At 47.5% G+C, this 24126-nt stretch overlaps 1 protein-coding gene across 1 annotated transcript in view; it reads right to left on the reverse strand.

Annotated features, from left to right (window-relative positions):
* Nucleotides 1–15135: 15135 nt before the first annotated feature.
* The window catches only part of LOC113920429 (WD repeat-containing protein 49-like), a 42555-nt gene continuing 33564 nt past the window's right edge, over nt 15136–24126 (reverse strand). The window contains 4 exon segments of the mRNA XM_027590681.1: nt 15136–15265; nt 20509–20728; nt 22589–22783; nt 23772–23857. Of these exon segments, the coding sequence (XP_027446482.1) occupies nt 15136–15265; nt 20509–20728; nt 22589–22783; nt 23772–23857 (631 nt within the window).

Below are 24126 nucleotides of genomic sequence, written 5' to 3' on the forward strand. Positions count from 1 at the left end.
TAATGATGAGGGTGTGTTGGGACAGGTATGCGTGTTATACTGTTGTGTAGGCTGTTTTTTTAAAACTATATAACCAAGGAAAGATGTAAATTTAGTCAGGTGTTGTAACTGCACTGCTCTCCTGAGTTCCAGTATGAAGACATACAAAAAAATATTTTAACCAGTCCCAGTGTCGGTGGAGAGAGGTTTCTGTGGGTTTTGCTATCTAATGCTGCAATGAATCCTATCTATCTGCTTATTTTCTAAGGACAAGAAGTGTTGGGGTATGTGTAGGATAACAAGTAACCACACTACCCTCCAAGGGGCCACAGTTTTACGTTCCTTTAATGAGGACCAGCTTTCCCTCACCAAGGGGCGGAATTCGTGTTTTATCTGTTGCCAGTCTATTATAATACCTACTATTTAGCTACTATGTACCAGGTATTTCAGAGTTTAGTCCTCAAAACATCCTGGGCATCCCAGTCACTCGAATTTTAAAGCCCACACCCCAAACAGCCACTAAGCACTAAGTAACCTGTCTTTGTGTGTGTGGTGTGCAACTCAACATTGTAAGTTTGTTTGCCTGTTCCTATTTCCTAAATACTTTATACTTATTTGTAATGTTTGAGTGTTGATTTTTTTTATAAAATGTTCTTATTAAGGATCTTAACCATTTGCCAACATTCAAACATTTTCCCACTTTGTAATTTCATTTTTTTTTAAACCATTTAGAGTCTGTTTCTTTTGTGGTTTTCCTTAGGTTCTCTTAATGCATGTTAATATATACTCATCGGGTATATGGTCCCCCATTGAGAAGTGAAGATAGGTTAGTGTTCTGTGTACAATTGGGAAGCTCATAAAAAATGAAAGATTTTTAAAAATATGAATGGGAAAACTTTTTTTCTTCTACCCCAAAATAGTACCTGGTGATAATGATAGAATAACTACCAGTCTGGCCTAAGTCTGTTTTTGTCATTAAAGGTTAGAAATTATCTGTAGTATCACTTTTCTGTAAAGATGAAGTATTTTTGAAAATGGCTCAACTGAGGGGCGCCTGGGTGGCTCAATCAGTTAAGCGTCTGTCTTCGGCTCAGGTCATGATCTCAGGGTCCTGGGATCGAGCCCCACGTCGGGCTCCCTGCTCAGCGGGGGACCTACTTCTCCCCCTTCCACTGCTTCTCTCCCTGCTCATATACTCTCTCTCTCTGTGTGTCTCGAATGAATCAAAAAAAAAAAAAAATCTTTAAAGAAATAAAATGGCTCAACTGGGGCACCTGGGTGGTTCAGATGGTTAGGCGTCTGCTCAGGTTATGATCCTGGAGTCCCGGGATCAAGTCCCACATCGTGCTCCCTGCTCAGCAGGGAGTCTGCTTCTCCCTCTGACCCCACCCCCCCTCTCATGCTCTCTATCTCTCTCATTCTCTCTCTCAAATAATCTTTAAAAAAAAATAAAATGGCTCAACTGGCTATAGTTTGCAGACCTCAAGACTGCAGTTTTGGATGTGGGGAAAAAACACACTGTCAACATTGACTACTTTATGATATATCTAATATAGGGTCACACTATATATATATATAGTAATCACCTAGAATTCTCAGGACATGGACTAGTTTGGGTAAGTTCTCTAATAGAGCACTGATTTTTTATATTTAATTTTCACTTAAGTTGTTACTTTAATGACAATTATTTTTAAAAATGTCTACTCACTAGAGAACATAGGCAGTAACCTCTGACATTGGCTGTAGCAACTTCTTGCTAGATAGGTGTGAGGCAAGAAAAACAAAAGCAAAAATAAACTATTGGGACTTCATCAAGATAAAAAGCTTCTGCACAGCATAGGAGGAAAAACTAAAAGGTGACCTTTGGAATGGGAGAAGATATTTGCAAATGACATATCTGATGAGGGGTTAGTATCCAAAATATGTAAAGAACTCAAACTGAACACTTAAAAAACAGTCCAGTTAAAAAATGAGCAGAAGACATGAACATTTTCCCAAAGAAGACTTACAGATGGCTAACAGACGCATGAAAAGATGCTCAACATCAGGGAAGTATAAATCAAAACTACAATGACTTACTACCTCACACCTGTCAGAATAACTAAAATTAACAATACAGGAGACAACAGGTGTTGGTGAGGATGTGGAGAAAGGGGAGACCTCTTGCACTGTCGGTGGGAATGCAAACTAGTGTAGCCACTCTGGAAATAGTATGGAAGTTCCTCAAGAAGTTAAAAATAGGACTCCCCTATGATCCAGCAATCACACTACTAGTTATTTACCCCAAAAATTCAAAAAATACTGATTTGAAGAGATGCGTGCATCCCGATGTTTAAAGCAGCATTATCAACAATAACCAAACTATGGAAAGACCCCACGTGCCCATCGACTGATGAATGGATAAAGAAGATGTGGTATATATAATGGAATATTACTCAACCATCAAAAAAAAATGAAATCAGGCGCCTGGATGGCTCAGTTGGTTAAGCTCCTGCCTTCGGCTCAGGTCATGATCCTGGAGTCCCGGGATCGAGTCCCGCATCAGGCTCCCTGCTCAGCAGGGAGTCTGCTTCTCCCTCTGACCCTCTTCCCTCTCGTGCTCTCTATCATTCTCTCTCTCTCAAATAAATAAATAAAATCTTTAAAAAAAAATGAAATCTTGCTGTTAGCAACAATGTGTATGGAGCTAGAGGGTATTATCCTAAGTGAAATAAGTCAGAGAAAGACAAATACCATGTGATTTCATTCATAGGTGGAATTTAAGAAACAAAGAGATGAACATAAGAAAAACAGACACAAACCAGGAAATAGTTAACTGTAGGAAATAGTTAACTGTAGGAAACAAATGGGGGGGGGCATGGGCTAGATGGGGGATGAGCATTAAGGAGGGCATCTGTTCTGATGAGCACTGGGTGTTGTATGTAAGTGATGAATCACTAAATTCTCCTGAAACCAATATTGCACTGTATGTTAACCAACTGGAATTTAAATAAAAACTTGAAGAAAGAAAAATAAAAATACCTACTGACTTTAGTAATCATTAATGGACTTCTCGAGTCTAGTTCATCATGAACATTGGTTAAGTCTGAGCAATGATTAACTCTCATGGGTAAAATCCCTAATATCTACTTGATTTTTATTGTCTTTGAAAAAGCACAATATGGCTCTTTAAAAATAGCTCTGGAGAGTTACTTTTAGAAAGACCAAAAAGTAAACTTTAGCTGTTGCCAATGACTCACTTTTATCAGCAGTGTTCAATATTTCTATTTTGACATTACTACTTGTCAACTTGTACCCAGACTGTTGTCTTGCCTGTGGTATTTGCTGTGCGAGAGTATCTCACTATCTATATGTAATCAGCACAAAACAACGACGTCATACTTTTCTGGAGAGATTGAGTCCTGATTTAATGATATTTGGAGAGATAGGATTCCCTTTCCCAAAGAACTGAGGAGTTTGGCCATGGTGAAGCTCTTGCAGGGGCTAGGGTGATGGGAAAGTGTCTCCTATGCCTTCGAGGCTAGCTGTGGCAAATGTGCTATGGTTTTCTCTCAGGGGATCCAGCTTCGCTAGCCTTGGCTACTTCTTAAAAGACAACCAGTCAAAATTCGTTATTTCTGAGTCTGTATTTGCATGTGTTTTGTAAATAATATGAGCATGTGTGACATAATTGAAAGCTTTAGAATAATTAGCTGTTCCAGTCTCTGGTGGTTTTATTTTCTCAGAATTGTCACATGGTGCAGGTCCCTTAACAATTACTCTACTTAAGGAGAGGTGGCACTATGATATAGTGGAAGGAGCACCTTTTGGGGTAAAAACGGATTTGGTTTCACATCCAAGGGTCCAAACTGTGCCTCCCTCAGCACCTTCCCCAAGTATACTATGGTTTTTAGACAGATACCCAACTTCCCTGAATCTCCCATTTCCCCATCCAAAGCTGTATCACTCACACTTGGCAGAGTCTCTGATGTTGTACACCCCTTGGTGGCAGGGTTTCTCTACCTCAGCACCACCGACACTCGGGGCAGGATAATACTGTGTCGTGGGGGGCTGCCCTGTGCCGTGTATAATGTTCAACAGCATCCCTCATCCACTAGATGCCACTAGATGCCCCTGTTGTCACAACCAAAAATGACCCCTGCCCCTTGAGATCCGCTCTAGGGAAAGTGGCTGAACTTCAAAATCATACATAAAGAGAAGGTTGGAAATTGGCACCGAACTGCCTTGGAGTGTCCCAGCACTCTGCTAGGTGCTCTTACTCAGGCTTCACAATCCTTCCCAGTTTACAAGTGGAGAAATGGGGCAGAAGACAGTCTGACCTAGTGAAAATGTTGATCAGAACTTAGATCTGACCAACTCCAAAGCCCGTGTTCTCTCTATAGCAGTAGAGTGACAAAAGTTAGCTCTTACTCAGGTGTAAACGTTGGTCAGCGCGGTCAAAATACACCTGTATCATCATTGCAAATAGTTCATGAGAGGACTCAGAATCTGGTTTTTGAAATTATCTGTTGAACTCAACCATATTACGATTTGCTGTTTTTTTTCCACCGGACTGTATGTAGCTTTGTAAACTCATGCTTATATGAAACACCAAAGCTTTTCTTTACCAAATACAGACTCTTAATCCAGTATTTTCAACCTGGGTCAAGAGACAGACAAAGAGAAAAGGAGAGGGGATAGGGGTGAGGGGGCGTTAAGCAAAATATCAGTGTTTGATCAAAAAAGAGTCAAGATGAGTATCAGTCCTGTTAGACAATTGCAATTGTTTATCATGCTTTTGTAAGGCTATTGCAACTGTTCATTAAAAAGCAAAACAGAAAACAAAAACCAAGCTTGCCTTTCCCTTCAACTCTGGCCTAGAAACAGTGATTTGCAACACTGGCTGCAACTTAAAATGTCTCAGAGGCTTTAAAAAAAAAAAAATACACCCACCCTCAGAAGTTCTGATTTAATTGGTCTGGGATGGGATCTGGGCATCAGGATTTTCAGCGCTTCCCAGATAAATCTAACATGCAAGCTCAAGAACCACTGAGCTTAGGCCCCTGGGTGGGTCAGTCCTTAAGCACCTGCCTTTGGCTCAGGTCATGATCCCAGGGTCCTGGGATCGAGCCCTACATCGGGCTCCCTGCTCGGCGGGAAGTCTGCTTCTCCCTCTCCCACTCCCCCTGCTTGTGTTCCCTCTCTCGCTGTGTCTCTCTCTGTCAGATAAATAAATAAAAAATCTTTAAAAAAAAAAAAGAAAAAAGAAAAAAGAACCACTGAGCTGTTGACTCGATATGTGGCATCAGTGATAACTGATTTTTCAGCCCTAAGAATTTGAGGTTTCATTTTCCGAGCATTGATACTATGTTCTGTAAACTGATATATGCTCATCCATTTACCTTTTGCTGCATGTAGCCTTTTCTCGTGGGCTACGGATGTTCAGTTCTGGCTTATAGCTCCCCAATTTCCTTCTACCCTTCCTGTCCGCTTCACACTAGGGGCATTTGGGGACCGATGTGAAATGGTTGCTGCACCTTTCCACAGGTCTGTGTACATCATTTTAATGGCTTCTGTTTTCATCACTTGAGGCTTGAGTCATACTGAGAATGAGCCACTGTGCAGCTCACCGAACGTATGGTAACAGTTATTTGCGCTTGCACTCTTTTTTTTTTATAATTTTTTTTAAAGATTTTATTTATTTATTTGAGAGAGAGAGAATGAGAGATAGAGAGAATGAGAGGGAAGAGGGTCAGAGGGAGAAGCAGACTCCCTGCTGAGCAGGGAGCCCGATGTGGGACTCGATCCAGGGACTCCAGGATCATGACCTGAGCCGAAGGCAGTCGCCTAACCAACTGAGCCACCCAGGTGCCCATGGCGCCGGCACTCTTAGGGGGCCCTTCCCTGCATCACCACCACCCCTCACCCCAGCATCCACTGCATGTTATATTCCTACTCCATCCATCCCAGAGATTTCCTACAAATGTGCTCCTTTTAGATACTTTTGTCTTTTTTATTACTAAAAATAGAATAAGCCATTAGAGAGAATCAGGAAAACAGCCCCCTACATCCCCAGTCCTGGATCTGGCTCCGTTGAGAATTGTGCTGGGTAATAAATTAAGGGCTTGCATAGCTTTTAAGTCAAACATACTGGAGGTTCCATTCTGGCTCCACTTTTTACAATCAGCATGGCTTTGGCATTGACATCCCCCAGCCAATTTCCTCTGTAAGCTCAGTTTCTCCCTCTATAAAGTGGTTGTGAGGTTTAAAGGAGTATATATGCATGAAATGTTTGATGATTTGGGCACAGAGCGGGCGGGCACCCAGGAGGCTTGCCCACCAAGAGGAGGGAGTGGCTTCCTCTTCGCTACTTTTCTTCTCCAATATCAGCATATACTGTTTACTCCTCAGCTGCAATCCCTGCACACACACACAAACACATCAATATTTTTAAATTTCCTCCATTTCATGTTTTCTGTAAAAAGCATGGCTTTTTAAATAGACATAGGCAGTCAAAGCATGCCTGTCTTCCTGCTCAGTGAACCAACCAGCTGCTGTGGGGTTAGTGGAAATTCAGCCTATTTATTATTGCTGGGTGCCCAGGACTACCTCTTTGCTAACCACTTCCAGATTTGGGAATGTTCTAAAAGCCAGATGGTGCCCAAAAATGGCTCTTGGGAATCTGACTTTATAGTCCATAAGTAGAGGACAATATTTTCCCAGTTCCAAAGAAGTGGTGACTGTCAGGATTTGTGAATTTTCCTGTTTACTAGTATAAAAAATGTCCGAAAGAGGAGTGTGCCTGAATGGCTCTGCTGGTTAAGTGTCTGGTTCTTGATCTCAGTTCAGGTCTTGATCTCACGGTCATGAGTTCAAGCCCCACACTGGGGTCCATGCTGGGCATGGAGTCTACTTAAAAACAAAAGAAAAGAAAAACCTCTGAAAGAGTTGCCTTAATAATATCTGTTTCCTTTAAAACAACAACAAATACCAGAGTAGCATTCTTCTTTCTTTAAGTACCCCTACCTTTTTATTGAGAAAAGTTAACAAAATATTGCAGCGAACACTTGACTAGTCATGGCCACACTCACCTCTCTCTTCCCCACATACCTTCTCAGAACAGGGACCTCCTCTTCCCAAACCACAAGTCCATTGCCACATCCAAGGAACGCTTCATTGGCACAGTAGCATTATCAAGTCCACTTGTGCCCTAGATGTCCTTTACAGCTTTTTTTTTTTTTTAGATCTAGACACAATCATGGATTATACACTTCCTTTGGTTGTCTTAATCAGCCCAACCCCTTTTTTTTTTTTACAGATTTTATTTATTTGGCAGAGAGAGACACAGTGAGAGAAGGAACAGAAGCAGGGGCAGTAGGAGAGGGAGAAGCAGGCTCCCCGCAGAGCAGGGAGCCAGATGCGGGGCTCAATCCCAGGACTCTGGGATTATGACCTGAGCCGAAGGCAGACGCTTAACGACTGAGCCACCCAGGCGCCCCAGCCCAACCCTTTTTAAATGATGTAAATTAAGTTTTATTTGAGAATGTTGGACATTTTACAGCATACTATTCGTAAGTGTTTTGCCTAAAGAGAGCTTTATTGAGGAATTAGAAGATGATTCTTTATTAGTCAAATAATTAGACGGTACTTGTATTCACTTAGATCAACTGCATCTTTCTAAAAGCTATGGGGATGATCTCATGATTAGGGTCATAACATTCTTCCATTAGTAGGTAAGACACATCCAAGAGTCAACAGCCCTACTGCTCAACAGCTACAAAAAATCAAATCTAGAATAGCAGATCTCCAGTTTACAATCATTGTTTCAGTGGGACATAGGTGTGTGTCCCGCACACAACTGGTCCCTACATTTTCCACACACAGCTGATGTGTTGTGGTGCTGAGCCCTGCATCCTCAGGAGGAGGCACTGCCTTCGCGGTACTAATCAGGCTCCTCAGCTGTCAAGTGTAAGACACCCGACTTCGAGTACTTTGGTTCAAAGAAGGAATTTACAGGAAGAATGATTGCATGTAATTAAAGAGCACTGGACAACCAGCCTGTGGATAACCTGGGGTGACTGGGCTTCCAGAACGTCGGTACTGGCGTGAGCGCGGCACGCATCTCCTCTGTCCTTGCTGATGTCCGGACCTCCCGCACGCACGCTTGCTTCCTGGGCAGGGTGGGAAGTCCCCCCGCACACTGTGCTGACACATGCCTCCCTGGGTCCAGGAGTCGGAGGCGGGGGACACTTGTGACGGGTGCCCTCCTGGCCACCAAACTGTGCCCGCAGGTGAGCTCTGTAAGAGTATGACCACTTCCATTCAAGCCCGCGGCGACGTGGTGGGAGGAACCCTTCCCAGGGCAGGAGCTTCTGCTCCCCAAAGAGCGGAGGGACGCTTGGCTCACCAGCCGCGCTGTCTGCCAGCTCCGAACTCCGGCTCCCTGGGCTCTCCCCAGCAGCGCAGGGCATCTCCGTGGCACCCTCGCCGGGCGTGGAGGAAAGTGGCTAGGAAGCGATTCTTCAGCGCTTGGTGGGCAGCCTCAGGAGTCCACCTGTCCCTGACCGTCCCGGAGCTGTGCACAGTAAGGACAGGCTGGGATGCTGGGAGGGAAGCTGGCTGTTCTTACTCCTTTCCTGTCCTTGGGAATCAACGCAAATAGCCTAAGCAGTTCACGGCTCCCTTTCTCTGAACTCAGCCCTCGTGGTTTGCCCCAGAAGGCTCGCCTCCCCCGAAACCTCAGCGTGCTCATCTGTCGCTTCAGCTCCTCTCCACCCTGGTGTGCTGGTGGGCTCCCGATGAGCGGCAGGGACGGGGACAGGCTGACTGCCGTGTCTCTGACTTTGGTGTCATTCCTCAAAATGGAGCTCACAGGAGGAAGACCAGGAGACCGGAGGAGGTGAGGAGGTTTGTGCATGTTGAGTTGGAAATGTCTGCCGAGGGCCAGGGCCGGGGGCCGGTGAGCAGGGGGCTCCCAGGTGCGGGACTCAGGTGGGAGGTCTGAGCCAAAACCCACCGCCAGTTAGCATGGGGGCCATGCCACAAGCTCTGGGTGTAGACGAACAAGTGGGCCATACATGGAGCCAGGGTGAAGGGTGGGAGGTTGGAGGGTGGGGTGGGCGGGGCTACTGTGTCCAGTGAAATGGACACAGTAGGGTAAGGGGGGCACAGGGTCCCTGGGAGTCACTCCTTCTCTCCAGGGGAAGCCACCGTCTTGCTCCATCTCCACGTCATCCCCTTCTCCAAGGGGAGGCTGATCACGGTCTTAGGGACCCTCTTCTACAAGCCCCGACTTCCCCAGACAACTACCGGAGAATAGCCTCAGACTGCTCTCCTTGGTTGTCCAAACTGGCTATGACACCCTGACCTCTCCTCCTACAAGGAAGTGAGGATTTATTAGCTTATGTAAGAAATGATGCACCCTGTCAGGAACATGATGATCTGTGTAGGCTTCAGCCTGGAGTCAGTCCCAGTGGCCTGTGAGACCCCTCTGCAGACTTGTTTCCAGGGTCCAGTGGCAGCCCCCTGCCCCCCTGCCTGCCTTCTCCTTGCCCCCATGAGACAAGCCAAAAGCAGGATTGGTCACATGTGGATTTCTGTTTCCAGCTCTGTTATTCCAAAGAGATCTTTGTGTCATGCGACTTTATAGTGTCTGAGGGATGCAGTTTTGAAATGCGCTCTTGGCTAAAACCCTGGATAGCATGTCAAAGGGGGAGAGTCAATTCTCGGCTGCAGTTGAGATTCGGGAGGGTCCCAGGTAGGAAGCGGGCGGAGGCAATGGTGCGAGAACTGGGTGACACCAGATGGACAGAAGGGAAGACCCAGGATGCCCCGGGGTTCTTTCTGGGTTTGACACTGGTGGCAGAAACAGGTGCTTCTGATTTCCAGGGCCTGTTTAGCCAGCGGGACAAAAGGCGTACAGACAGTGGAAATAATTTAGCCTTCTGGTTTACTGCTCACTCTCCGAATTTTACATGTCGGGGAGTGTTCTGCAAACACCGTGTCCACTGTTTCCTTACACCCATTCAGTCCAACTGCTCTGCTCTCAGGAATCACCGGTGAACTTTCTGGAGCTAAGTCTAGTGATCTTTCGTGGCTCTGTAGCACTCATTGCTCTCCTCTCTCATGGGTCTGGTGACCAGAGGTCTGAAATCAAGTTGGAGGCAGGGTCCCCCCCGTCTCCGAGGGCTCTGGGGGGAGGATCCTTCCTTTCCACTCCTAGCTTCTGGTGGCTCCAAGTGTCCACTGGCGTGTGGCCTCATCTCTCTTTGTCACGTCACCTTTCCCCGCCATGTTCACCTTTCCCCCACATTCTCTCCTTTGCCTCTCTTACAACGACACTTGGGATGGCATTTAGGGCCCATCCAAATAATCCAGGGCCATCTCCCCCTCTCGTGATACTGAGGTTAATCACATCTGCAAAGACCCGCTTCCCGGTAAGGTCACATTCACACGGTCTGGGGATGGGAACTTTCTGGGTGTGGGCGGCTGTCATTCAGCCCACTGCCGTGCCCCACAGTGGATGAGAAGAAATAGTGCCTATGTCTTTCTTGCGATGTTTTCCTGTCTGTGTTTCACCGGAGAGAAATCTCCCAGATAAAATGTACTTGCTTTGTCACTGGGTAGGACTATTAAGCCAGTAATTAAAATTTGTAAGCCCTTAGTAATACCTCTGATGATCATAAAGAGGCATGCAAATGACATCTTTCTTCATGAGAGTCACTACAACAGGAGGCAGAAGTGAAAGGGGAGGCTAGAAAGTGTGTCTCAGGATGAGAGGGAGAGGGAAGTGTGATGTATCAAACCGGTCAAATTATTTCAGAGTAGCACCTAAACTATAGAATATTCTCTTTGGGATCTTGGAACTGAGGGTGAGGGGAGGACAGACCCAGGTTTAACCTGATCAGAAAGGGCAGGGGGTGGTATGAGGGATGGAGGGTGGCCTCAGGGAGGGGCCTGGGAGTAGTCCGGATTCAGGTAGAATAGAGTGGCTTCCAGGGTCTAGAAGAATGATCCTGCCCCTGTCTTGAATCTCAGAGGCAGCCCACCAAGCATCTAGGAGCTGTAGCCAGCCTCCCCCGAGCACCCGGAGTGGAGAAAAGACCGTGGTTCTTCTTTGATGGGCCCCTACCTTCTACCAGAGCAGCCTTGGAAGGCAAACAAATTGTGCTCCAAGACTTAGCCAAGTGGTGCTACGGCTGGGTTGTCCCCAACAGAGGAGAGAAGACAGTGCCATCACTCTAATACCACTGGTGAGAGACAGGGATCCTGACTGGGCTTCACCACTCACGGTGGGTCACTCACACCAGAGTCTTCAGCTCACCAAAGTCCAGTGGTAAGATTTGGGTAGGAGAAGGAAAGACCTGCTCAAGCTCTGAGCCTGTCCTAACCCCGGCTCAGCTTCCTGGAGCCGTCCATCCGAGGGACTACCAGGCATCTCAGCTAGCAATAAAATGGCACTTGCTTCCATCTTCCATTGTTCCTTGTTGCGTGTCTCCCTCTGGGATCTCACCAGAAGAAGGGGTTATGGGGGGGGGGGGCAGGTTCGGACTCCCCAGGGCCGCTGCTCGGATGCTGGGCATCATCAGCATCTCAAATCCTATCCAGTCTCACCCTTCCCACCAGCTGCCCAGCACAGCACTTGATAGTCCATGATGCCTCACACTGTCGTTGATGTACAAGGGAAAGAGGACAGATGGAGGAATCCAGAGACATCGGTCTCAGACATGGCTCTTGCCACCTTCTTGCTTATGATCCTGAACAAGTTACTCTCTGTTATGGGCCGAGTGCTGGTAGCACCCCCAAATCCATATGTTGAAGCTCTAACTGCCATGTGGTAGTGGTAGGAGGTGATGCCTTTGGGAGGTGATTAGCTTGAGATGGGGTCAGAGGTAAACAAACCCAGTAAACTGTCTTTAATCCAGCATTTCCCAAACTTATTTCTGCAAGGCCCTGCAGGTAATGGCTGGACTTGTCCCTGTTCCTGCTGTGATGGGCAGCAGGCCTGTGAGAAAGCAGGATTCTAGCAGCAGAGGTAGGAGTGGGAAGGGGCAGAAGGAAGAGCTGGGTCAGCAAAAGGTCTGATTGTTCTTCACCGTTTTGCCCCATTTTCTTCCAACAACAAGGCCAGACCAATTGGAAGTTGCACCTGGAGGGATCTGGAACCCGGCTTGGCATGATTTACAAGATGGGTTTTGTTTTGAATGCTGCTGACTTCAGGTAATGGCATTATTTCCTCAAGGGATAAGTTAATGGAGGGAACACTGCCCTCAGCAAAACAGCATTAATGCAGAGCTCTCGATTCAAAATAGTACCAAGTAGGCAGGCTAGAACCCCGAGGATTAAGCTCTAAATGTTATGGTCCAAAAATAAAGGATTAAAAATGAGTACTTCATTAAAATAAGGAGAGATCCAGTGTTTTAAAGGTTTACATAAAGCAGGGTGGGAAAAGGGGTCTGGCCAAGGTAGGCTGGTTGCTTAGGAGGCTCAAAGACTCAGAAACAGAAGGGTAAAACCTGTGTGGTGAGCAAACTGCTCCCTCTTCCCTTTTTGGCAGCTGAGGATATTAAGGCTTAAGGGATAGAGTAATAATAGGCTCTGGCCCAACAGAGCTGCGAGCAGGTCCTCTCTGTGCCTCTGGGGCCTGGATTCAGTAGGAAGGAGAAAACTCAGGATTTAAACCCATGTCAGGAAGAAGGCCAGGAGAGAGGGAGGGAGGGAGGCGGGGAGGGGAAGGCGAAGGCAGGCAGATAAGCATAGTTTGATAGTCTGAAGTGGTGGGAATCAATAGTCTAGCTTTTGGAGACATGCAGAGGATTGTTTGTGTCCCCAGGCCCCTCCTCTTCTCCAAGGGAGCAGGGCCTTTGCATCACCGTGGCTCTAAGAGACCAGCCATGTTTAAAGGAACCAGTCCCCAGCCCTCATTTAGTTTGAGCCAAGGTAAGTGCTGACCCAAGATACCTCAGCAAGTCTCTTTGCTAGGGATTTGAGACTCGGAACCCAAGAGAACTTGAAGTCAGTCTCTCTGTGGAATTAAAGCTACCGATTAAACCCAGAGACTGTTGTGGCCATGTTTCCAGCAAGGTGGACAGAACTGGTCTGCGGAGAAAGAGAGAACAGGCAGAACCACCGGGACAAGGAAGGAAGGTCAGTCCTGATGAGGTTTGTAAGTTCTTGGTCATCGTTTTTCCCATGGTTCTACGAATCAATACATTTCTCATTTTGCCTAAGCTTGGATTGCCTAACGGGTAAGCAGGGGTCTTCACTGATGGGAGCGTTTTCCACCGGCGCCGGTTGGAGGTACTGCGGTCTGGGCTCCTGCGTGGCTGGGTCAGAAAAATGTCAGAGAACAATCAGGCAACTTAGCCAGAAAGCAGGGCAGCATCTCCCCTGGGGCTGCTGACAATACAGAAACCTGTGGAATGCCCTTCATGGGAGGGGGGGACGGGGGGGGGGGCTCTAAAAAGCGCTCAGTGAGGATCCAACGTTCCTGGCAAGGGTGGAATAGGGAGTAAGGCCACAGGGACCTGGGGGTGTGGGGGACAATAAGAGTCTGAGAGATGAAAGGGAAGTAGGGGCAGGCTCACCCCCCATACTTGGGGGGCCAGGGCAAGAGTACAAATGGAGGCTCAGTCTTTAAAAGTTAAATATCAAGTTAACAAAGTGTTCAGTAAAATCTTAACAGATGGGGAGTGTTCTCTCCTCCTACCTTGGCCACTCAGAAGGCCCCAGAAGGCCAGGATGAATGTAGAATTTTTGGAGTCCTCATAGTTCCATGGGGATGTGGCGATGCAGGGAGGGCAGCCTCTGGTTGCCCCAGCTCACCCTCTTTCTCCCTCCACCTTGAGGGACATATTTCTCCTTCCCACCGTGAGGGACATATATGGGCACCCCCGACCCTGCCACTGTGTATCTGCACCCCAGCAAATACCCATCCCCTTTGCTGCCCTGCTGGGCTGGGACTCTGTGGTCTCTTCACAGATTGACAAATCCCTGAGGACACGGCATGGATCTGGACATGGATTCAGGGCCATCTGGGCATGATATTTCCAGGTCCCAGGACCCGCAGCGTGGTCCGGAAGCGGGACACTTCTCAGTCCTGCAGACTCTTTGCCCGATGGGGAGGGGCGGAATGGCCATGACAGTACCCCTCCTGCCCTTCTGAGAAGGCTACTGCTCATGGGCTGACCAAAGAGCAGGTGAGTGGGTACTGCAAAGTACTGGACTGCGGCGTCAAGAGACTTCCTGTGTTTGCAGTCGTGGGTTCTGTACTGTACTATCCTCATTTGCAACATGATGGCTTTGAATGAGGGGTGGAGATTTATAGCCCTGTGACTGGGGCCAAACTAAGGTTTGAAGCTGGAAGATTTTGGCTTGTGTGACTTTGCGTAAAAAACCCGTAATCTCTGTAAGGACCAGTTTTCTCACCTATAAAGCAGGGATGCACCTTACCTAGGCTGCTTCAAGGTTAAACGATGCCCGTGAAGAGATTGGCATAGCAAGTGCGCTGTAACTGGCAGATGCTTTGTTATTCTTTCTTTACCACGGTTGGGAGCTCTGAGAGGGCCAAAGCTTCAAAATGGCTGCTCTGGGACCCCGCTTGGAAAGGAGAGGGCAATCGGCCTTCTGATTTTATTCCCAGAGCCCGCTTTTCTCAACTCTGATGGTCCACATTGTTGGTAGTTAGGACTGTGGGCTCTGGACTTTCTTCTGCCATTTACTTAACTGATAGCCATTGGCCAGTCATCTCACCTCCCAGAGCCTCAGTTTCCCTGTTGGTGAAAGGGGACACTAACAGTATCTACTCATAGAGGTGTTACTAGGAATAGAGGAGATAATACATTCCAGCTCTTAACCGAGGCTTGCCTGGCACAAAGCGAACTTTCCCCAAATTGTCGGTTTGTTACCAACAGTCTCCCTTTCCTGTCCGCTGTCCCGCCCTACCTGCGGGCGGTGGTTGTTGGTGATATCAGGGGTGTGGGTGGAGCTGTATGCAGGCCGTCAGCTCTGTCCTGGCTCTTCACTCAATGACATCATGGCTTCCAAGGAAGAATAACCCCGAATCCAACTCGGTTGCTTCAATTCAAGCTCTAATTGCTTTGGGAGGAAGCCCACATTGGCTGAAATCATTCCTTGCTCTGTTCTTCCTTATCCCTGTCGGGCAAAGCTTACTCTCCCTCAGACATCTAGGTTAACTGGGGAAGAAGAATTTGCCAAGACAATAGCAACCTGGCCCCTGCAGAGCCCAGACACGGAAACGGCTATGTGATCAGTGCTCCTCCTGGGCAGCTTCACGTCCTTCTTTATCCTGTGCGAGAAAATTTAAATTCAACGAATCTGAGCCAATAATAGACAAGTCTGGCTTCTCCCCAACAGCGGACACACAGGCGACCTCGTGGCACCGGAGGCCCTGGTAGAGGCTGGGCCACCCCAGCTCACACGTTCTCCTGGAAGGCTGGCTCTAGTCAAGCGGCAGCCTGGAGGAAAAGAACCGGGTGAGCATGCGGATTCCTTGGGCACCTGCTGCCGCCTGCTGAAATGTAAGCCCCCCTGCTCAGCCCGGTGGTCCTTCCCATCATCCCCCAGCTTCCATTAGCAAAAGCACGAGCATGTTGGTCTCTTCTACTTGACCCTCTATCACCAGCTCATCTCCCTCTTGTTTATTTCTCAACACCTTGGAAAGCCATCTACTTCCAACCCTCAGAATCTTTTCGTAGTCTAGTCCTTGCCACTGTCACCGCCGCCCCCCCCCCCCCCCCAGACTCTGTGCTGGCGAGCTTCTCACAGTCCCCGGAACTCCTCCACCTTTCTCTCTTGCCTTGGCCCTTGCCTCATGCTCCTCTCTCTCTCCCCCTCCCTCCCTTCCTCCTCCCCCCTCCCTTTAACTTTTAATTGTGGTAAGATTCGCATAACACACAATGCGCCATCTTAGTCATTGTGAACTACAGTGTAGTTTGGTGGCATAAAACCCGTTCACACTGTTGTGCAACCATCACCACCATGCATGTCTGGAACTCTTTGCATCTTGTAAAATGGAAACTATCCCCATTACACGACTCCTTATTCCCCTCTTCCCCCAGCCCCCGGCAACCACCTCTCTGTCTCTGAATCTGACTCCTGCCAGGTCCTCCTGTGAGTGGAGTCCTGCAGTAGTCACCCTTTTGCGTCTGGCTTATTTCACTTAGCTTAATGTCCTCGCGGCCCTCCATGCCTTAGCCGCTCTTCCTTCTCTAAAGGTTCCCTTTCAAATGGCTACGTCCTAGTCAACTTTCAGGTCTGGTTAGGAATTCCATTCTTCCAGGAAGCCCACCCTACTGTTTCCATGATGCTTTGCACCCCTGCTGTCAGGGGGCAGCCAAGCAGTGAAGGGCTGGAGCCTGGAGACCCCCCTGCTTCCCCGAGTGTGAACTCCTTCGGGTCACAGACTCTTTTCTATTCCCACTGTGCCCAGCACAGAGTGGTGCTCAACAAACTGTGTAGCATGAATGCCAAATAAACTCTCTGGAAGTATTCATGGACAATTTCCAGCAAAAATCTTGAGACCAAGCCTAAATGTTCCTGATCTATCAGGGATAGGAGATATACTTCACTGCCCTTTGCTAGAGCAGTTTGTCTCTGTGGTGCTATTCTCCGTCTGCTTACTGGCTTCCATGGTCTCTGTCAGCAGCTCCTCCGTGTCTCTCAGAGTCCAAGTGTATCCTCTCCCTCTCCCTGCTCCATGCACGGCTGCTGGGTCATCCACTCGCCTTCCTGGTACCGAGTCTCCTCCCAGTCTGCCTCTCCCAGCCTCGCTTCGATCTGCACAGCCTGGAAAGCACCTACTCCTGGTCACCTGTTCACCCCTTTCTGTACAAGTGAACCCCAGCTAGTTAACAATAGCGTCATCACTCAGGCCTGCATTTGGGGGAGGGTGTTTGATTCCACCATAACCTGCCCATTGCCAACAGCTTCTACTTCGTATCTGTAGCATTATAAAGCTATACCTCCCTGGGCCGCCTAGGTGGCTCAGTTGGTTAAGCATCCAACTCTTGGTTTCCGCTCAGGTCATGATCTCTGGGTGGTGAGATGGAGCCCCACTTCGGGCTCCGTGCTCAATGGGGAGTCTGCTTGAGGATTCTCTCTCCCTCCCCTGCTGCCCTTTCCCACTGCCTCAAATAAATAAATAATTCTTAAAAAAAAAAAAAAGCTACAACTTCCTTTCTATGCTCATATAAAAGCCCTCCTCTGACGTATGGTCTTTTCACAGAGCAGTGACCACACATCAGTGGTTCGACTTTGGGCAAACTCCTAAGCCTCAGTTCCCTTATCTGTAAGTGTGGATAACACGCAGTACGGCTCCAGGATGTCGTGAGAATGAAACAAAAATCATTTAGGAATTCCTGCCTAAATATCAGAAGGGACCTGGAAGATCCTCAACATTTTTTGGTGTTGGATAATGTGCGTGCTATTTGAGAAGGCTGGGCCCCACTGAGAGAAGGTAGATGAGGTATCTGATGGGTAGACCAATGACAGGGTCGTCCCCCTCCCCCTTCCCGCCTGTGTTCTCTTCTTCTCGTCCTCAGTGCTACAGCCAGGCTGTCCAGGGAAAGCATCAGTTTGATTTGTTTTGATCCCTGCTACTCAAAGGATCACATGTGGCAGACGCCCTCCTAACTGAACGGATGGATTGACAGACTCTGTAAACACCCTGCCCGATGCCCACAGCCTCCCAATGGTCGTGATTGGTAGATGACAAGTCTGATCCCGATGGTTGAGTGTCGAGTTGTATGCTTAACAAGGACCCACTGTGTTTGTTCCCAAACCTATTTATGCCAGTGGTACATTTTATTGCGATTATAAATCAATTTACCAGATATGAAAATTAATGAAATTAGGGTGAAAAAAACTTGTAAAAACCAAGATGAATTCTTTGGAAAGACCAGATGAAGGGTGATATTGAATTGAGGATAGATGGGACAACTTTTAATTTTTTTATTTTTTATTTTTTATTTTTTTAAAGATTTTGTTTATTTATTTGACAGAGAGACACAGCAAGAGAGGGAACACAAGCAGGGGGAGTGGGAGAGGGAGAAGCAGGCTTCCCGCAGAGCAGGGAGCCCGATGTGGGGCTCGATCCCAGGACCCTGGGATCATGACCTGAGCCGAAGGCAGACGCTTAACGACTGAGCCACCCAGGTGCCCTGATGGGACAACTTTTAAAGTATGGGGAAAATTCTAAAAATCTAGGAGGCTACTGCGCTCATATTGCTTTGCAAATATCTTTAAGTTCTTGCCCTACTTAAAAAGAGCAGAAACTGAAAGTCTTATCTAATATATTTATGGAAGACTGTGTTGAACTTGTCTCTTAGTTGAAGAAAAAGTCTTGGCCTAGCATCCAAAGATTGGGTAACGAATGCACATTTTACTGTTGCAAGTTGAAATAAAACATTTACAGTATGTACATGGGTTCCCTGCCTTAAAAAACATGTATTTTTAAGTAGCCCAACAAAGTGGCGTCGATCCAGTTGGAGGAGAGTATTTCCACCGGTTCCCCTCCTGGTTGGGACTCTCTGGCCTCTTTTCTTCACTGCTCACAGCGCCCCCTTTATGTTCCAGTCTTGGATCCATTCAGCAGAGAGCAGTAGAGAATCGGTACTGAGTCCAGAGCCGATTTTCGTGCTGCCCCACTTGGCATGGACCTAACGAGCGTGATGGCATCTTCCTGTGGCTGCCTCCTGCTGTTGGTTTATGTTGTTTGGCAGGCTTGCCCCACCTCACACCCACAGCCATCTCCGGTGATGGACTGAATGGTGTCCCTCAAAACTCAGATGTTAGAGCCCTAACCCCCGGTGTGATGCTCTTTGGAGATGGGGGTCTTTGGGAGGTAATTAGGGTTGATGAGGTCATGAGGTGGGACCCTTACGATAGGATTGGTGTCTTTAGAAAAAGAGGAAGAGAGATCGTTATTGTTTCACCCCATGAGGACACAGTGAGAAGGCCCCCACCTGGAACTGAGTTGTCCAGAACCTTGATCTTGGACTTCCACCCTCCAGAACTCCAAGAATAAATGTCTGTTGTGTAAGCCACCCTGTCTTGCGTTTTGCTACAGCAACCTGAGCAGACTAACACTCTGAGGAGAGGCAACTAAAGGCCAAGCTGGTTCTATGAAGGTGTTTAAAGAATGACATTGATTCTGCTGCTGCCCATGATGACGATGATGAAGACGCTGGTAATGTGAAACCCCAGGTGTCTGTGGATGGAGGCGCCCCCTCCCTTTCCATCTCCAGACCAACACACTGTCATGCTCACCATCTCCTTAGAGTGCAGATCCAGCTGGGAGATCACCAGGTGTACCAACAGGAAGTTTAAATGACTTGCCTGAGGTCACACTGTTTTCAAAGACAGACCTATAACTATAACCTTAGTCCATGTCATTTCTAACCAGCCAAATAGTCTCCCAAGCCAAACTTTAAATTCATGGCTGTCTGCCATGTTCTGGCATGATACACACGGTAGGGTTTCCATGTGTGATGCCCTCTGATTTCAATAGCATCTGAAACATCCTACTATTTGACCCACTCAAACAGAAATTGCTAGTCGTCTCCCAAAAATCCTTTGTTGCTTTCCTCCTTGGTTACAGAACTCTGAACTTCTCTTGTAGCTTGGTGTGGCCTGTGTGACTAAGTTCTGGCCAACAGGATGTAAGAGGAAGTGTGTAGGACATTCTGGAGAAGTCCATAAAGGGATCTGATCTGGCTGGGATGTGCCTCCCTTTTGTCCTGGACCTCTGTTCTCCATGCTCCTGTCTCTTCACACTATCTGGAAGGTGGGAGGCCCTGGCAGCTGTTTGTACCATAAGGTGACAGTGAAGACAGAAACCAGATCTAAGATAGTGGGCAGAAGTACGAAGAAGGGGCCTGGGCTCCTGATGACATGGAGCCACTGCACCAAGGGGACTGGGCAGGTCAGGATGGTGTCATCACTCATGCAGCCCCACAGTCTAGATCTAAATCCCATGATGAAAGGAGCAGCAGGGGACACTATAGGCGGTTTTCAGGCCTCTTGGTGATTGGGACCCATGAAGGCTGGTACAGGGCCTGGGGAACAAAACACCTTACAGAACTGGAGAGAGGCTTTCATTCATCCTACTTCTCTGTAGAACCCAGTCACATCCCAGTGCAGGGAGACTGGAGGGCACACCGGGCCTTTGTGGTACCCTGTGTTATCTGAGCTTTGGACGCCCCAGTGCCTGCCCCCAACCCCATGCCTTCAGGAGATCAGAGCGGCTGCAAGAACAGTGGGGGGGTAGTGCCTCACGTGGCCTTGAGGGCAGCAACATCAGCCATGGAGCTGGGATGGCTAGACAAAACTGGGGCTCAGAGTGTCCAGTCATGCAGGTAGGACATCACACTGGTGAGATCTGAATGGTGACCTCATTATAGTCACAGGCTGGGGGCTTAGGGACAAGGGGCCCATGCTGATGACAGAGTGGCATAGGATGTCTCAGCCAGGAAAGCCTGCCTGACTTTAGGGGGGCCCTCACTTCGCCCTGCCTGCTCCTGTTAGGCTGACCTGCCATTGCGAAATGCACACCATCGATCTATGTCTTCTTTCATTTCAGCTTCAAGGATGGGGTCTTCTGGAGAGCAAGGGTTTGGGGTCTTTTCAGGCTGGAAGAAGAAGGAACAGTTACGGGAATGGGAACCCATGATCATACTGGTGTTGGGGAACAGGGATAACTTGTCAGTTACATGAATTTTCCGTGTTGGAACAAGATCCAGGCTGGCTGAATCTGTTAGAAAACAAGAGCATTTTCCCCAGAGCTTTTACTCAGTTTTCAAACCACCAACTCATATGTGCTATTTTCCAGGTGAATGATTTTCTGCATTCTGTCAACTTATTTTAGTTGTGGTTGTGTTTGATAGTCTGGCATTCTGGAAGAATCGCTACTGACACCCAGAATCCAATCAACACATTCAGCTTTGCAAAACAGACATTCAGAGAAACGTAACATTTTTAGGGCTGGAACAAAACTCACAGATCAGCTAATCCCCCTCTCATTTCAGAGATTAATGGGAGTGATTGCTGAAGGTCACACATCTAGTAAAGGTGAACTTGAGATCAGAACTCAGGTGACCCTACCTTGTAAAGAGTGCTGCAAGCACTTTATTCTGCAATTTCACAGTTTGGATTCCCATTGACTGGCCCAAATACACTATATAAGGGCTCAGATTCTTTTCTTTTTCTCCCCATGTATTTGTCTTGGGAAGAATTTACAGACTGTTTCCTGAGGTACCAGCGGTCAAATTGGACAGAATAATAAACACAGAAGCACCCAGTGGTTTATCTACACAAGACCAAGGTTAATCCTGGAGTCCACTGCCCCACCCCCTTTCACCTCAGAGAACAAACATCATGTAAAATTATCTATTTTGATTTGTTGAACTGAAGAGCCTTCCTCCCCTCCCCGCCTCTCCCTTCCCCTCCCTTCCTTCTTCCTCCTGCTTTGCCCTCCCTCAGCTCCCTCCTTCCTGTTCCTACATTAGACTTGCAGTCGGAATTTCTCTCTAGGACTGCCTTCCAGCCAAACTTCCGCCTGGCTTCTGCGCACGTCAGCACATTTTCCCCCTCCTGGCCTTCCTCTCTTCCCACCTCCCTCTGTGCTTTTGTTTCCAAATTGCGGGTCTATCAAAATTAATGAACTCATTTATTTGCTCTATATCAAATGCACATGGAAATTACTGTATTTCCCAAATAGGCTGATAGTGCTGGGTAGACACTTTCTGATCTCCTGAGAGCCACCGCGGTACCTCTTTATAACCTTGGGAATGCTTATGAGAACACGATCATGGAAATGTGAGAGGCCTCTGACAAGACAGAAGGTTTTCTTGATCTATGCTTGCCTGGTCCCTTTATTTCCTATTTTGAGCATGTTTGTGGCTCTACACAGAAGTCAGTGACGGGGTTATACTGTGTGATCAGTATTCTAGAAGGCTGCCAAGGAAAAACCTGAGACACATTATTTTGCTGCCAGAGCAGGTGTTCTGCTCTGAGCTGTAACATAACCAGTGAGCAATAGCTCATGAAATGACCTTCTTTTCAGCTTATTAAAGGGCAAGCATTTCTTGGAAATCCATATATTTCACTAAGCTCTAAATCAAGACTGCCTCTACCAGCGCCTTCTCAAAATCTCTTGCTCCAATTTTGAGTTTCATAGACTAGGGCACTAACCCGACCATTTCTTCCTTTCACTTGCTAGGAAGCCAAGCTTTTGTGTGTATTTCTTAATGGGGAGTGTGTGCAGTGGGCTGAATTATCAGTCTGTCCTTCTCAGATGTGACAGCGGGGCTGCACATGAGTCTCCTTACATTCCAAGGCCAGGGACAGTCGCCTTTTTGTTGGTCAAAAGGAGGACAAAGTCAAGTGACACTGGGAGAGGAGCTCCAGCTATTCCCACAGACACCAACAACCCTCACCCACACCCCGGCCCCAGCTCTGGTCAGTAGCATGATCTAGGGACACATTTTTAATCCCCATATTTACTTGGTTCTCTGGGTCATTCCTTGACTCTTTCAGGATGCAGTTTCTATTCCATGCTAATCTGCCTGGAAGCCACAAAATCCCAAAATGCAAAAATGTGAATTGGATGTGCCAGGGCCAAACTTAGCCTTTTCCTCCACCACATTGTCTTGCTCCTCCACTTCTGTGTGCATGGCAGCCACATTCCCTTCCAGCACCGGGTAAGCAGGCATGCTCTGGGGATCTGTCAAAATTTCATAGGGCACTCTAGGGTGGCTCCAGGAGGCGGGAGTGAAAATATCCCAGGAGCTATGCTGCCCAAAGGTTCCTGGAAGAATAGAGACAAATAAGCATAGTACGGAAGCTAACCTGGCTTCTAATCGGAGCAAAGCTTACTGCTAAGATTGTTAGGTCAACCTAATCAAATTTAGTTCTGCTTCTGTAGTTCTGTAAGAAACAACTCCAGGGCAGTTGGCTCTGGAGACTCGGGCCTGGTATGCCTTCTACAAAATGCATCACATGGGTGCTTAATCTACTCAGTAATATACTAAGGACTTACAGGACAAATTCTAAACAGTTTTAGCACTTGCTTCAAGGAATATCAGTTAGGGAAACAAGATGACCCGCTGAAACAGGTACAGAGTCTCTCTATGCAGTAAGTCAGGTTAATCTCATTACTTTAGCCTACTCTGGCTAGGCCTTTCCCCATGCACAGCTCCCCCAGTCCTGAAATGTTCCTACCAAGACATGACCCTATGGTAACACGGTTCCTTACCAAACACTGATTTCAGTCTGGCTGAGTTCTCGAAGTCTAAATGTCTTTGATTTTGCTAATTTTTGTGAAAGTAAGCTGAATTTTAAGGTATAGACTGAATTTTGTTTCCCCCCAAAACTCACATGTTAAAGCCCTCACCCCCCAATGTGACTGTATTTGGAGATAAAGCCTTTATGGAAGTAATTAAGGTGAAATTGAGGTCATAAAGGTAGAACCCTGATCTGACAGAGATCTGATAAGAAGAGATACCAGAGGAGTCTCTCTGCCATGTGAGGATACAAGAAGATGGCCCTCTGCAAGCCAGGAAGAGAGCTCTCTCCAGAACCCAACCATGCTAGCACCTGATCTCAGACCTCCAGTCTACAGAACTATTCTCATGTTAGAAATAAATGTCTATTGTCTTAGTCACTCGGTGGATGGTATTTGTTAGGCAGCTTGAGCTGACTAATATACTTGGCCTCAGAGAATTCATGGCTCACCAGAGGCTACATCAGAAGCCCTGAACTGGGACTGAGGCAGCAGCCAGGGGGATGTTCAATACCTATGTACTCCCCGCCCCTGCTCCACAGGCACACGGTGCGGTCCAGGGAGGACGACAGCAGAAGCTTTTCTTCTATCAGCTCCAAACTAATGAGATAAAAAGGGAGAAGAGGTGCTCCAAGGCTGCTCCAGCATGAAAGGGACATTGGATCAATATGTCAATGCTCCATTAATTAGAGTTGGAATTTAGAAGCCAGGTCACTCTCCTGAATTATTCCTGGTACCATTCTTTCCTGGCCTCCTACCACACCACACTCTCCAAAATCTCCAGCTTCAGCCCCAAGATAATCAAACAAGATACACTGGAAACCATCTTATGGATGATGGGTCTGTGGAGCGGGGGAAGCGGGACGGGG

This window comes from Zalophus californianus, chromosome 3, assembly GCF_009762305.2.
Source record: "Zalophus californianus isolate mZalCal1 chromosome 3, mZalCal1.pri.v2, whole genome shotgun sequence".
NCBI lineage: Eukaryota > Metazoa > Chordata > Mammalia > Carnivora > Otariidae > Zalophus > Zalophus californianus.